The sequence below is a fragment of the Sceloporus undulatus genome, chromosome 3 (genome assembly GCF_019175285.1).
Source record: "Sceloporus undulatus isolate JIND9_A2432 ecotype Alabama chromosome 3, SceUnd_v1.1, whole genome shotgun sequence".
Lineage (NCBI taxonomy): Eukaryota > Metazoa > Chordata > Lepidosauria > Squamata > Phrynosomatidae > Sceloporus > Sceloporus undulatus.
This window is the reverse complement of record NC_056524.1, coordinates 167,634,041-167,649,898: the sequence shown is the minus strand read 5'-3', so window position 1 is coordinate 167,649,898 and position 15,858 is coordinate 167,634,041. Positions and strand designations below refer to the sequence as shown.

Genomic DNA, 15,858 nt, shown 5'->3' with positions numbered 1-15,858 from the left:
CCTTGACATGAATGTCTAGTCATAACTGACTGTAGGGGACAGTGTTCATCTCCATTACTATGGCGAAGAGCCAGCATTGTCAAATATGACTCAGTGACCATGCAGCCAACATGACTGAACAGAACACTATTATCTTCCCAGCAAAGTGGCACCTATATACAGTATCTACTTGCATTTACATGCCTTTGAGCTGCAAGGCTGGCAGAAACTGGGAGTAGTGATGGGAGCTCACCCCATCACACTGAACTTGGGCCTTGAACTGCCGACTTTCTGATTATCAGAATTGGCATCTTAACTAGTAAGCCACTGCAACTACACTAATATAAATAAAAATTCATGCTTCTTAGTCATGCTCAAAATGTAGGACATTTTGAAATTCCTCCTGGACAGAAAGTTGAAATGTAGGACATGTCCTAGAAAAGGAGGATGTCTGGTCACCCTGTGGATGTGACACTATCATAGCTACATCTTCAGATACAGGATTTTTCAAGCAAGAATGTCACATTGGAAGCACCAGTGTTATCTTCAGGGGGTGCAAGTTTTTTGAGGGGAATGCAATGCTTCAGACTCCCTTTGCAGTTACTCATCCTTACCCCAGATAGATGCGGGACCATGTACTGAAATGGATATTGCATGTGAAATTCCTCCCCCAATCCAGCTACTAGAAGCTGATGAAATTATATTCAGGTGAAGGGAGAAGGAACTTGGAACTGAATGGTTCTCCTGCTGATTCTTTGATCTGGATATGTGCACACAGACCCAGCAGTTGTGTGTACTTTGCTGGGACTGGAGCTTCAATGTTGTGAAATTTGAATTATATTTTCATAGCTTTTTTTTCTACCTGCTGAAATTGGGAATAACTGAATCGTTTAAAGTTCTTCTTGTCACAGCCAATAATGTCACTTCATTGGAACACATCAGTTTATCATTCACAATACCTCACAGAGCACGGCTCTATTAGCCTGACACCATCTTCCCAGTCAACACCTCAGCTATAATGTATGAGAGAGATTTCAGAATCCTAAATTACATGCAAGTAAGAAAAAAAACCACCAAATCATTCTTTTCCTCTATCCCACGTAGCTTCGAAAACAAGAGAGTGGCTGAAATAAGCAATCACTGTGTAATGAAGACTCATTGTTGCATCTCTTTGACCTTTTCCAGTTCATAAAGTAAAGCAGTTTTAAATGAATGACTTTGATTCAGGCTGCATACTGTCTCAGCTCATCAAAATGGAGAACTCTGAAACCATTTGATTTAAGCCTTGCGGATGCTGCTTCTGGGTGAGGAGGAGGGAGGAATGTGTTGTGACTGAGTGTTCACTACATCTTATAGGTTATTGCCTGTAACAGGAGCCATTTTGAGAACATATACAGGAAAAACAACATCACTTCTCATTTCAGATTAAAGAAATATGGCATGCTGCCATACTGCTGGCCAAATTTATTCACATTACACTAAAACATACATTTGCTAAATGTATTGTTGTTATATTTCAAACCAGAAATATAATTTTCAAATAATGTATTTAATTTTCAGAGCTAGTATTCCCCACCATTAGTCAGTAGGCTTGTTTCTTGTGCTCAGCATTGCCAAGGAGAAACCTGCAAAATAGAAAAGGAATTTCTACAAGAGGATATCCCCAAGAGTTTTGTGAAACTTGGATGGTTTCACTACTGGATGGGATAAAGCCACATTCCCAAGATACGCTAAAGAATAGCCACTGTAGTTGGTGCGTCTCTGCTGTTGGGGGTTCTCCTGTACAGTGGACCCTTGGTATCCACTAGAGTTTGGTTCCAGGGTCCTGCATGGATATCAAAATCCCATGGATGTTCAAGTCCCATTGAATACAATAGCATAGCAGTATTCCTTATATAAAAGGGCAAAATCAAGGTTTGCTTTTTAGAATTGGTGTTTTTTAAATAATATTTTCAATGCATGGATGCTTGAATCTGTGGATAAAGAACCCATGGATATTAAAGACTGACTGTATATTTTGGCATTATGGAATGCTAGTTCTGTATCATACGGTGTGTGATTCTAACCCTCCAAGCATTTTTCTTGTTGGTTCATGTCTTTTCTATGAAGAAACAAATGAATTAGGAACTGCAAAATTGGGTTTCATCATAGATCATAAGCATCATAGCAAGACCATCTGTATTTTGGCAGAAAAGGGAGGTGTTCAAGCCAGTGGAAGCCACTTCTAGTAATATTTGAACTGAGACATTATTATAGTATTGTCATTTGTCAGACTCATATTCCCAGGGAATTTTATTTAAAAATACAGACAGGTGTAGTTCTTGGGAGAACAATAGTAATAATTGAGGGGAGAGTACAGTGCTACTGTGATAGTGTCTATTAAGGAAATATCAAACAATCATATGTGATAGTCAGCAAATACTCAGTTTAACAGAGAATTCATCTAGCAGCCATAAGGATGTACATTCTCCATGAATCACTGTGCTATAGACGCCAAGGACTAAAGGGAAACTGTAATTAAGTTATTTATTTCTTCATGAAGATTTCATTTGGTTTCATATCCTAAAACTACCATAAGAGGATACTAGATGATAAAGAAATTACTGAGGCAAAAATCACAGTTAGGTGATTATGATAAGCATGCTGTGTGTGTTATGGCAATTTTCTGGATACTTGCGCTTAAATCCAATTTCACTTTGCCTGCCATTTATTGAGGACCTATTCAAACTAGTGCTGAGGTTCACAGTCCAGTCCATTTCATTTTTAATGGTCTTAAGTGTACTTGGCCATGATCTTTAGCAGTTCCCATCATTACATTATTACAATTAATATAATGAGAGAAATAATTTTATCTCCTTGGCAAAATGTTTAGATGAAAGTAAGGCAAAATGCAGTTAATGTATGATCAGATTTTCTGTTATTGTATTTATTTATTTATTTGGTCATCTCTCCCTTGGCTTGAAATAATTTATGACCTTTTGAATTGTGGAATTACACAGAGTCATTTTATATAATTCCACAATTGAAAATGTCATAAATTTTGGAATAATGAAAAGTGATTTCAGAGCTAGTATAGTATAGTGGTTTGGGCATTGGACTATGACTCTGGTCAACCAGGCATCACATTCCATGTTAGCCATGGAAGCCCATAGGATTACCTTGGGTAAGTCATACTCTCTCAGCTTCCAATGATCGTAATGGCAACCCCTTTCTGTAGTATGCAAAGAAGGTGAATGAATCGTTCTCTGTACCCAGTGCAAAATAGGACTACCCTGAAAGCCCACAGAAAAATGGGGAGGGGGGACAATTTTTGTTCATGTTTTTCCTGAATCATGCTAAAATTAAATATTCCATAATTGATTTTCTTCCTTTTTCAAATTTTCTTGGTTTTCTCCCAGTATTTTTCCATTTTTATGTGAAAAATACCTGGGAAACAAACAAAACAAAAAAAATTGAAAAAAGGAAAAAAAAAACAGTCATGGAATATTTTATTATAGCATGATTCAGGGAAAAACATGAGCAAAAATTGTTTCCCCCCCAAAATTTTCCATGGGCCTTCACATCTCTACCTTCATATAAGCTGCACTTATATGTGAATAAGTCACTAATTGGATGCCAGCCTGAATATGGTGTTTACCACTGTGAATATTGCCTTCAGTGTGTATTATACACTAATGTTTTCACACAGTCACAAGAATAATAACACTGTGGGTGGTGTGACTAAAACTAATACTCTCTCCATAATGAAGACAAAAGCTTTATATTTGATATTATAAAAACCAGAAGCAGGTTCAACACAATTGTTGCTGAATGAATAACTAGATCCATAAGAAAACATGTTATTAACACAAGCACCAGGGGCGTGGATGTCCATTTCAATGCAGTTAGGTGTGTGTGTGTGTGTGTGTATTTTTGCCCCCCCCATCTTTTTGTAGACCAATACTAGCCTTTTTTGCAAAAAAGAAGTAAACATCAGTTGCAACCTGTTTTGAAAGCAAAAAGGCCTGGCTAGGCTTAAATAAGAATTCCCATCCTCTTGCAGTAAAAAGGCCAGAAGCTATAAGGGACTGTTATTAGCCATTTTAATGTGTACTTGGCTACCCCATTTTAAAGAGCGCAAGAGAAACCCTGTAGGCCACAAAAAGAGTTGGATTACAAGTACAATTTGCTCTCTCCTACTTCAGACAAATGCCTTTACTTTTGAATGAAGAATACAATACACAAGGACACCCAGTGTTATTTCCAGGGAGGCTATTGTGCTGTGTATTTAATTTTGAGCAAGTCTCTCCTTACACAGGTGTACTTTTCTCTAAGTATTACTCATTCACTGGTATCCTCTCCCCCTATACAGTGGGCCCTTGGTATCTGCTGGGGTTTGGTTCCAAGACCCGTGTGAATACCAAAATCCATGGATGCTCAAGTCCCATTAAATACAATGGCAGAGTAAAAAGGGCAAAATCAAGGTTTGCAATTTGGAGTTTATACTTTTTTGAATATTTTAAGCTGTGGATTTTTTAATCTGTGGATAAAGAATTCACTGATACGGAGGGCCAACTGTACTCTACTACAATATTGTGCATCAGCATTGTGGTAGTATCTGCAATCTGGGTAAGTGTTCTGAACAATAATGCCAGACACAGGAAGGTGGAATTATTCACAGAAATCAAAGCAGTTTTCATATTTCTTTGGACACACACCATAAACTGCTGTCCATCCCATCACAAAGTCCATACATAGAGGAGTCTAGATTAATGCAACCATTTACAGAATCTTGCATGTTTCTCTGTGCAGTTCTCTTAGCTTATCTTAGAGTAACACATGCCAAGTACTGGACTGGAACTTCTATCTCCAAGCATCACATTGCACTGAAAGGTTTATTGAGCTGTTCCTATATCTCCTTCTCTTTTTGCAGTTGATCTTATTCTACAGGCAAAAAATGTATACTAGCATTTAGTCATTCCATCATATTACTTTGTATTGTTGGTACTTTCACTTGATGTGCCTGGGGTCTCTCATGTGAAAATGTTACTTATTATTTGCCCTGATGAAGGTCAACTAGGTTGAAGGATTAACTGAAGTTGCAGAATCATTGACTCAGAGAAAGGCATATTGCTAGAAATAAATGAAAGCAACTACAGGAGCATCTTTTCTACTGCATTCACCACCTCCTGCGGAGTCTCTCCTGGCCTGTTCCCTCACCAAATGGTGGTCGTCATTAAATGAGTGGAGAGTGGGAAGGAGCTGCAACTGTTATTTTCATGCAAGTAGCAAGTTGGATAGGCAGAACTGTCAAGCTAGATCTCATCATTTTTAAAAAATCTTTCCATTGACAGGCTCCTACCATATGCAAAAATGTGCATCTGATTTTGTATTCATTTTTCAAACACAAAATCTTTTAGTGTGCACTGTTCAAATACACATACACAGATGCACACAGAGAGAAGCTGTATGGGCAAAACTGTCAACCTAAAGCTCATCATTTTTAAAAATTCTTCCACTGACAGGCTTCTACCATACTGGTTCTGTACAAGCTTTTGTTTTTATGCAGAAATGTGCATATGGTTTTAGTATTCATTTTTCAAACATATATTTTTGTACGCATTCTTCAAGCATATGCACAAACACATACACAAATACACACATATTGTAATGCATGCATTCACTATCCAAAGCAAGGTTGAGGAAACAGATTGATCCTAGTTATGGATTCTTCCTCCACCTGCTCACATTTCCAGAATGGGAACACAAGTGGGGCAGAAATGCATCCTACTACTATCTCAGATTGGAGATAGCAAGTGGATTGCATTCTACTCTCATTCTTAGTTGGAATGCAAGCAAAGTCGGGGCAATGTGATCTGAGATTGGAGAAAATGAGAGGGCAAGATGAAGAACTTTGTGCTTTTCTCTGATCAGAAAGTAGAGAAAAATGGCATCACTTCCACCTACAGCTTGCTTTCTTAGTTTGAAGGGAAGATGTGAATAAAGGAATATTCCCAGCTTTGGGAGTGGCGAGAGCTAGGGACAGAGTTAAGGAGACAAAGAGTGGTATTGCGGGCCAGTTCCAGAGCCTCTTTAGGTCCAGTTACACCTTCAGATTCCTTTCTCCTAGATTAAAGGAGATTTTTGCCCATTTCATAATTCCATATAGCTTTCTCTATGCATTGTTTCAAATGTGGATATGTTTTGGAACACATTTTTTCTTTATTTCACAGAATGGATTGGAAGTTCAGTAATGCAGGTTTCCAATTATAAACCATGTTTGGATATGCATTTGGGTCTAGGAAGTGAGAATTGAATAAATCCATTTTTAAAAATGGACTGAACAAATTTCTCATCTTAATATTGACAGTAACACCTCAATGCTGCAAAGCATTTGGAGGATATGAAGAAAGCAAAGCAGGCACCAGGATATCTAGAGGGATGGAAAAGTATAATCTTATGCATCTCTGGTTCTAATTTTCATAGTTACAATTGCCTCTGCCCCCTGTAAATTGTTAACACATTAATTTGTTATCATTCTAGACTGCGTTAGGAGCTATTATGACTGAAGTGCAATCAGGAAGTACCCATCTTTCAAACTATTATTTGACTTTTTCTATTTACTTTCTATTTCTCTTTATTCTGTTTTTTCTATTTAAAAATATGGTGATCAAAAACCTTTTTGTTTAGCCAAAATACTTTATATACATTTAGTGCTGGATTATTGAGAAATGTTTTCAGGGGAGCTGGAGTTGGGGGAGGAACAGTACATACAGAACCATAGCCATGGTTGTGGGTTCTGTGATTTGTAATCCAAAAGAGCAAACTATCCGAAGATCAGTTTGTATCACTTGAGAGGAAGGTCACCTTCTGTTTCCATATTGTCTTACTGCACATTAAAAAGCAAACCATTAATTTTCAATTAGCTTTTGATATGGGGTTGGTGTCAACTTTACAAAGGCAGGTAGGAGAATCAAAATCAGATTGTGTGCATGCAGGTTCTTCTTTGGATCCCAGGCAATTAATAAAATAAAACACTCTATTATTATTTTTGTTTTTACTTTTTAGTGTCCAGACCTATCATGTAAGCAGGACCTATTGGCTTATTTGGAACAGATCAAACTGTACTCCCACCAGCTCAAAATCTGCAGCCAAGTGAAAGCCGAAATCCAGAATTTAGGCGGAGAGCTCATTATGTCAGCAGTAAGTGCAAATTGTCCTCAGGACATTTCATTATACATTATCTTCAAGTTACAACCTGCACTATGATCAGACAAAAATGGCAGAGCCATGAGAAGAATACTTCCATGTTTTGTGGAGACAGGTTTAATCTAGTTGTAAATTAAACAGTATTTTGCTGTGTTATTTTTTCTTGTCTTTTTAAAAAATACTGAGTCCTATTATCATGGTTCTGATCTGAATTTTAAGGGTATGGTCAGCTATGGAAATAAGAGAACTAGGAGCATTATTTTCAACTCCAGATTATAAATACTGATTTATTTATTTATTTACAAAGATGGAGCAAAGATTGATTCAGTTGGACTCTAGTGAACCAGCATTGCCATTTCTCAAGATGGTCAATTAAAATCTGCACCTAATTTAAGTCTTTCTTCCTCTCCGCATGTTCTGTCCACACAAGTTTCTCCTACCCACTACCGCCACCACCTTTTGTGGTATTTCTACAGATTGTGTGGCTTTTCTGAACCTGGTGGTACCTCCCTTTTTGTGAATGGATGGTCCACACACATACTTAGAGCTTTATTCCATGAGAAAAGAAGGAATGCTAAAATGGAGCAGGAGCGTAATGGTTTTCTCCACATGCTGTCATAGCACTTCCGTGGACATAAACGTGCCTTTTGTCAACTGGATTTTTCTAGCATGACAAAAGGCACACTTTTACTACCATCTCCCTTAGGAAGAAAACAGAAGTGCTACGACAGCATGCAGAGAGGCACAGAGAAAGCCACTACTCTCCTAATCTGTTTCCACTTGCTTTTCTCATACAGTAAGGCTTTTAGACAACTGATTTTTTTAAATTAGCATAGAAGATAGCTGATAATATAATACACAATCCTGATCTAGTCTCAATTGAGTGTAACTAGTGGTCAGGTTTGAAATGAGCATGTCCACAATATAGCAACATTGGCCTAAACTTGCATCTACACTGAGATTTGTCTTCCTAGATTGGAGCAAAAATAACTGTCTGTGGTTATGAAATGGTGTAAAGAGCTAAATTATAATTATACTCACCTAGTTCCAGGACATGATGAATGGTAAATAACAACAATGCTCAGCATATCCAATACTGTGCCAGGATCCTCTAAAAATGCAGTGGTCATTTTTTCTTTTTCTTTTTCTAAACTTGTTCCCTTGCAAAAATATTTTTTAATTTAATAGCACCTCCATGGCTGATGTGACATTTCCCTGGGTATGATCCAGAGCCTCTTCTACTTTGCATCTTACACGCCCAACTCATCCTCTTTGTTCCTTCTTGATATGTCAGTTGAGGGCTGTGCGTGTCTCCTAAGGGACAGGTGGGATGTGTGTGCAAGATCAGATCTCTCCCTCCAAGCCTGGGCTCTTTCTCTAACCACAAATAGGAGATCAACTGTTTCATGTGCCCCTCAGAAACTGATTAGCATCCTGTTCTGTAAACTACAATGCTGAAAGTCTGCCTTACGCCACTGCAATTCATTTTTACAATTGTTGTGCACAGAAAGACTAAAACTCTCTCCAAGACCTCATCTCTTCAGTGCAGCTTCTCCATTTCTGTGTTGCTGGAGAGCAGGGGGATAAGCAGAGGTGTGTCCATCTCTTTTCCAATGGCTGGATGTGGAAAGTCTCTGCTCATCCCTTGACTATCCAGCAACCCAGAATTACCTGGGGGTTGCTTCACTGAAAGGGCCAGTCCTGATGTGCATGTGTGTGAAATAGCTACATCTTCTGATGCAAGATTTCAATCACTATTTCAGGGGCCACAGGGCAGTGGTACATGTGGGGTAGAGGTGGGGACATATTGTGCTAAAGTGAGAAACGCTGACTGCTATGTTGGAGAAATGTCAAGAACCAAGACATTTTTGTTACAGCAAGGAAGTCATTGTGAATGCATTAGACTGAAAGCAATATCAGCATTTTAGACTCAGATTTAATTAAACATGAGAGATGGCTTCATCCTGTTTGTTTGTTCCTTAATTGTGACATGATTGTTTAATTCTTTGTTCATATTACGTATACTGTTTCATTTCACTCCTAAGTAAGTATCTTTCTCATCATAGAGAATATCAAAGCATTCCTGGAAATATGTGTAATAGATGAATTGCCCCAGTGACTAAGAATATAAAAAAGGATAGTTTGCTCCAGGGGCTTCCTTCCCTCTGATGGTAATAAATACTTGGTGAATATGTTGGGTGGGAAATGAATTGGAGGAAGAAAACCTGCCAGGAAAGTGACAGAATCAACTTCCCTTGATTTCTGAGCTAACACATTGAAAGATAAACCCCACACCTCCTGACTCTGTAACAGTCTGGAGATGCATGATGCATGTTGAAGGAAAAGATTCAGGAAGTTATTCTGAGATACATCCCATGGTAATTTACAAACAGCTGTAATAACCATAGGAAAGATGTTTGTACAGTCATCCCTCTACATGTGTGGATTTGAGTATTCATGAATTTGGTTAATTTATTGTCTCTAGGGATCTCTAGGTCCTCCAGAACAACTCTGTGATCAAGGTCTGCCAGAGGTCATGCTGGAGGACCTAAAAATTCCTAGAGAGAATAATCCTCGAGTGCAATTCTATGGTCAACTTCGAGCAGAGGGTGCACTGGAGGACCTAGAGATTCCTAGAGAGGTGCTCTCAGCTTTAAAAAAAAAGTGTTTATTTGTGGTTTTTTCCACTTTCATGGGGGTCCTATGCTCTTAACCCAGCATAGTAGTATCATCCTACTATGATAGGAATGCAGTAGAAGTAATCTTTCTTTCTTTCTGGGATAATAAGAATGTGGGAGTGAGGTGGTTCTTTTTATAGCCTTGTCTTGAAGTTTTAGTTTTGAAGTTATAAACAGAAATAGTTTTAATTTAACTACACCTAAGCCCTTCCTGCTTGTTCATTATATCCAAGTTAAACAGCTGCCATGAAAGGTGTTACTGAGATACTTAATCTAAGGTACTCACTGTCTTGTAGATGCTAGGAGAATGTCCTTGCTGACAATCAATGTATGGGTCTGTGATGACCCCTGTGGTCCAAGCAGCCCAAACTGCGTCCCTGTCTTGGCACTTAGTCCCAGCAGATCCTTTATTTTTCCCTGAATCTCCTGTTCTTGGTTCACACTCCCCGCAAAGTTCAATGAGACTCTTGGACAACTTCGAATCACGCTGCCACCACCCAGTGAATTTATAATAATTTTTCCTTAACACACACTGGGACTTGTTAAAGATTTATAGTTCTCTTACCTTTCTAAATTAAGCAAGCGATAACTGAATTAAGGCACATGTAAAGAAGTGTAGGAATAGTAGATATCTTATATTTATTCTATTAACAGAAATAATATAAATCATGCAAGGTCTTTTGACCTTGCAGGTACAATTCGTATAGTTGTCAGATATTCATTTCAAGCAAGCCAACAGAAACAAAATTAATAAGGCCTAACTATTCTGACACATTCCTAAGTAACTGATACAGAGATGGAATCTGCCAGCCTTGATGGGTATGAGATGTAGTTACTAGCTTTGGCCTGGCACAAACTGCCTTCCTGAAGTCTGCCTTCTTGACACAGGCTCAACCCAGCAGTTTTTCCCAACTGGCAAGACCCACATCAAGGGAGACACTCTCACTCCAGACTCCCCACTGCAGAAGCTCCTCCAAATGAACTCAGAGGCCTTTTATATCTCTCTGTTGGAAGCTTCCAGAAGAAACTCTCACTCCTGCTCACTGACTGGCCAAGTGAGCCCTCTATCAGCTATGATGTCATTACTCGTTTGCATGTATCTCCCTCCCAACTTAACTCTTTATTGCCTGACATAAGTCTTCAAATGACTGGAGGCCCAGTCATTACAGAGTCAAAGCCTGTACAGTTGTCCCTTCCTTTACACAGGGGATCTGTTCTGGACTCCCCGCCTCCCGGATAAGAGAAAAAACCCGGATGCTCAAGCCCCATTCAAATGAATGAGGCTCGTGCCCGTAGCAGCATGGAAGTGGCGCGTGGGGTGCATGCCACGGAAGCACACGCCATTGTTTTCTTCCAGTGCACGGCTCCCTTTCTTCTGGCGCAGCTTCCAGCATATGCTGGAAGCTGCATAAAACGCGCCTACATATGACGCAGGTGCATTGTATTCCTTTCTCCTTTATTGGTATATGGGCCTCTGTACCATAAGATGATCCAGTTGCATACAGTGGCTAAAATCCAACATTGCCACACTATAGTGTACATATCAATTTGTGAAGAAATGCTACACAATCCCCATTCAGAATGGCAACATTGCACAACACATACCAGTGACTAGGTGCCACTGCACAATACACAATGCATGATGTACTGCAGTGTGCAATCACAACTGGCAAAGACAAGGCACAAGGGAACATTGGTTGGGGGGAGATGCTAGCCTGCATGTCAGCTGCCTTCAGGGAGATGTGGCACTTTGAAGCTAAAGTTGCTCTTGACATGGAGTTAAATTCACCCATTACTCCTCAACATCCTCCCCTCCACCCCAAACCATCCTGTGGGGTCTTCTAGTGCAATTCTCATAATGCTGTAAAGTAAGCAGAAAATAGGTAATACCTGCAGAGTTTCATAATCATCCTAAATACCACCCACTGGTGGAATGAAAAATGAACTGCAAAACTGAAGATAATATTGGACAGGAAATCAATGTACCAGTCAGGAAGAAAGAAAATTGTTTCTGTTGAGGCAACTCCTCCTTTGGTCTCATGAATTCGCTAACTTCACTAACACTCATATATATACCACACATACTATGAGCTCTCTTTTGCCATTCATGTCATACTTTTGAACACTCAGGTTTGTTTGTTCTTACACTGAGATATTACCTGATATCAACATGAAGGCAAAGGTAGTGCATGCCTCGGAACTACTGTATTATAGAATCACATACATTTAGGAATGTGTAAGTTAACATATTCCTTTAAAACACAATATGAACGTTCAGCTTGTATAAGCATTGTGGGTGAATGATAAAGAGAAAAGAAGTGTTAGCTGTCCATTATTAACCATTAGTGTGTGTTGTATGCCTTCAAAGCATTTCCGATTTATGACGACCCTAAGGCCAGCTGTCAAGATTTGTTCAGAGGAGATTTGCCGTTGCCTACCCTTGAGAGCATGTGACTTCCCCAAAGTCACCCAGTGGGTTTCATGACCAAGCAGCGAATCAAACCCTGGTCTCCATAGTTGTAGTGCAACACTCAATCCACTACGCCAGGAAGAATGAAAAGAGCTACCCTGTGGCCTTCTGCATGTGGGAAGGATTATTCAATGAGATTTTGCAGTTTATAAATAGGAGGACATTGAATGAAAGATAAAGTAATGTCTTTAATTTTAAAACCATTTCTCTCTAAGAGATTACTACTCCCATAAAGTGTTTTCACAGACCTGTGAAAAGTGTCCCTGAAACATTTCTACATGCAGAAAAAGGTTTAATCTATCATGTCGAAGAAATGCTGGGAGGGGGAGAATAAAATAAATCTCAAAATGGAGCCACACTCTCAAGCCTTGTCAGCATCATAAGAGAATGACCAGCCCCTTTCCACTTCGGGGTGCCCCCATTTAACCTGGCAAATTATGGACATTCCAGCCATCTGCAGAGAAATTGCAGAAAACATGCTAGTTGGACGCCACAGGGTCAATCCTTTCTCATTATATTAATTATAGAGTTGGACAACAAACAGTCATTATTGATTCTCACTAGAGAGCAGAATAGTAATAAATCATATTGTGAATAAATATACAACCCTTTCAGTTCTCATGGAGGACAAAACATCAAAATAACAACATGTGCAATATATTTTGACAAGCCAGAGTACCCTTGGATTTTGGTTTGAAACCACACTTGCCATTATTGCGCTTTGCAGTCGGTACACACTCTCTCCTCCCAGTGCCAAAGCTTGTTTAAACACAACTCTCTCATTAAAAAAAAGTCACAGATTCTAGCAATAAGAAGTTTTATACACACTACAGAGAGAACTGTTGTAAAACGAACAAGCCAGAGAAGCATGAGCTATTTCTGCTGCTCCCCCCCAAGAATTATGGGGTTTTCTTTCCCCAATAGAAGGGTGGCTGCCATTCAAAAACTTTAGCTTGGAATTAGAGATGTCAAGCCGTGACCTCTTCTCTTTTTTTGTAGCAATTTGTATCCCACTTACTTTGCCTGGGATTCCAGATGGCACACAATAAAAACAAGCCAACAAAGCCTACATTAAAAAAAGCCATCAATAACTACAGACATACTCTTAAAGCTTGTCAGTAATTACAACAATGCACTAAACTGTCCTCAAGTAAAATGACTGCTTAAGAATGAAGAACAGTAGCAGTAGTAGGCCCTATTGAATGTGTACCGGGTTTCTCCCCTCCCTTTTTGGCCTTAGCTGTGTTTTTTCTGCCCTGCTGCTTTCTCTGGCTCTAACTCTTCCTGAATATTTTCTGTGTTAACAATACTTTAGGAGATTTCATATTCCTTATCTTCATCGTTGTGACTATTTAATTGATAGCCTTACTCAGATGCTTGAGGAGAAATCCACCTACTGTTCCTTTTCACTCCTGTTTTTGATTTACAGGTACTTGATTTCTGGCCAGTTTTAACTACCGTTTAGCTTCTGCCAAATTCAGTTACATGTCGACCTTCTGTTTAAATTGTATTCCTTATGGCCTGCCCTTTTTCTCTTGCAGCTTCTCTTCTGTGCCAAAATCTGCTGCAGATATTCTTTTTCTGCAGTAATGGACTGCATAGCAAAGTATAGATATTTAAAAAAGAAGAAGGAGGGAAAAAAGCAATCATATTCTTCTTGCTTGTTCTTTTGGATTTTCGTGACCTAACCCTTCCTACATATATTTTGGGTTTCTATTCTTTGGATATAAATACCGAAGCATTTAAAAACTAATGGGATGTTAGTTGTTTGAGGTGGAAGACACCTGTGGAAATAATGTACAGAAACACACACACACACACACACACACACACAGAGATTGAGAATACAAGACAGCATACACACATATACACAAACTACACAACATACCCACATGATTATCTCAGTCTGAGGACATCAAAAACAATTGTTTACATTGACTGGTTTTTCTTAACCTGCATTTTCTTTCCTGTTGACATTTCCTTACATCCTGCTATTTCTCTCAGGGTTGCAATCTGTACAAGACTCTGGAAAGTAGCACACCAGCTTTTATTCCCCCACTAGTTCTGTCAGGGATGATGGGAGTTGTAGCTCTTCACCTCTGGCTCGAACTCACCACCTTGTTACGCACCGGCGCTGACCAGTTTTGGCCAGTGGTTAAAGCTTTGCTCAAAAGCAGCAGAGTTACAGAGAATAGGCTGAAGACCCTGACAAACTCTCCAAGCCTTCTCACTCTTGCTTCCACAGAAGTCTTCACCCTTCTTCAGGATCCAGCTGGCTCTTGTAGCTTCACCCAAGACACCAGACAACTCAGTAGTCTTATATAAAAGATCTACTTTAGTCTACTATATACAGCTCCAAAACTATCCAACACTACTCCAATACAACAATACTCTCCACAACTACTACCCACAAAATACATTGGGATTCATAGCCATTATTATAGTCATTGGAAAATACCACCCACTGTTGTCTGTTTCCACCCAGTGGGCGTGTACAACCATTCTCATTGGTTCTCTTGGTTCATCCCACAATTAATGATTTCATCATCTCACCTTGACCACTTTAACAATTCTCAGGTGTGTTCAATTATCCACTTTGCATTTCTGTCCTTGGCATTTAGGACTTGTTAATTACATTACCATTTACACTTGTCTGGCTTCTAATTGCTTTTGCTGAGTCATCCTGACTCTCACATACATGTTTTATTTCATTCACTGTATATCCCATGTTGCTTTTTCCTTAACAAGTTCTCCCACTAGTGCAGGATATAAATGCACAGAAATGGATTCCATTGCATAGCCCCATCCCCGGGCTGTACTCATCTCATACCTGACTTGGGCTTCTCCCGGATCTTTTAAAGGATAGAATTTTCCATGTTGAGTACGGGATGAGTACTGCCTGGGGACGGGGCTATGCGATAGAATCTGTCCTGTGCATTTACTTGGACTCAAATCGGACTCACATTGCTTCAGTGACTCAATTTGGACTTGACTCTACAATAAATGACTCAACTCACGACTTGTATATTTTAATGACTGAATTACTGGCTTTGGTTCAGTAATGTAATGCAGCCATCCAGAAATGTCTTCAGAGGTCTTGGGATCCTCTGGAGCACTTTTTTCATACACCGTCAGACTGACACCTTCAGAATGACAGGCTACTCTCTCTCTCTCTCTCTCTCTCTCTCTCTATATATATATATATATATATATATATAGTGTAGAACAATAAGCAAAATAAGCAAAGTACCCTATGGCTACTGCCTCTAGTCTCAGCCATTGGAGTCAATGTTTCCCCCCCCCCCCGACTGCTGCCATCCTCACACAGAGTGCTGCCTGAGCACTTGAAGAACACTGTGTGTAAATTCAGGGCTGAATCAGAAGGGGAGAGGAAAGTACATGCCCTCCAAGGGGGAGGTGGAGAAAGTTGGAGATACAGCATGTGGGTGGCAACTGGTAGTGCCACTCTAGGACTAGATACATACTTAATGTTAGGAAATGACATGTATGTGATCACAAGATAGAGCTGTAGCGGAACCTATT

General features: G+C 39.4%; 1 protein-coding gene across 2 annotated transcripts in view; it reads left to right on the top strand.

Moving 5' to 3' along the window:
* CTNNA3 (catenin alpha 3) overlaps positions 1-15,858 on the top strand; it is a 1,027,502-nt gene that overhangs the window by 987,111 nt on the left and 24,533 nt on the right. For both annotated transcript variants that reach the window (XM_042459353.1, XM_042459352.1), the window contains one exon: positions 7,027-7,161. In XM_042459353.1, the coding sequence (XP_042315287.1) occupies positions 7,027-7,161 (135 nt within the window). The remainder of the gene's footprint in view (positions 1-7,026; positions 7,162-15,858) is intronic.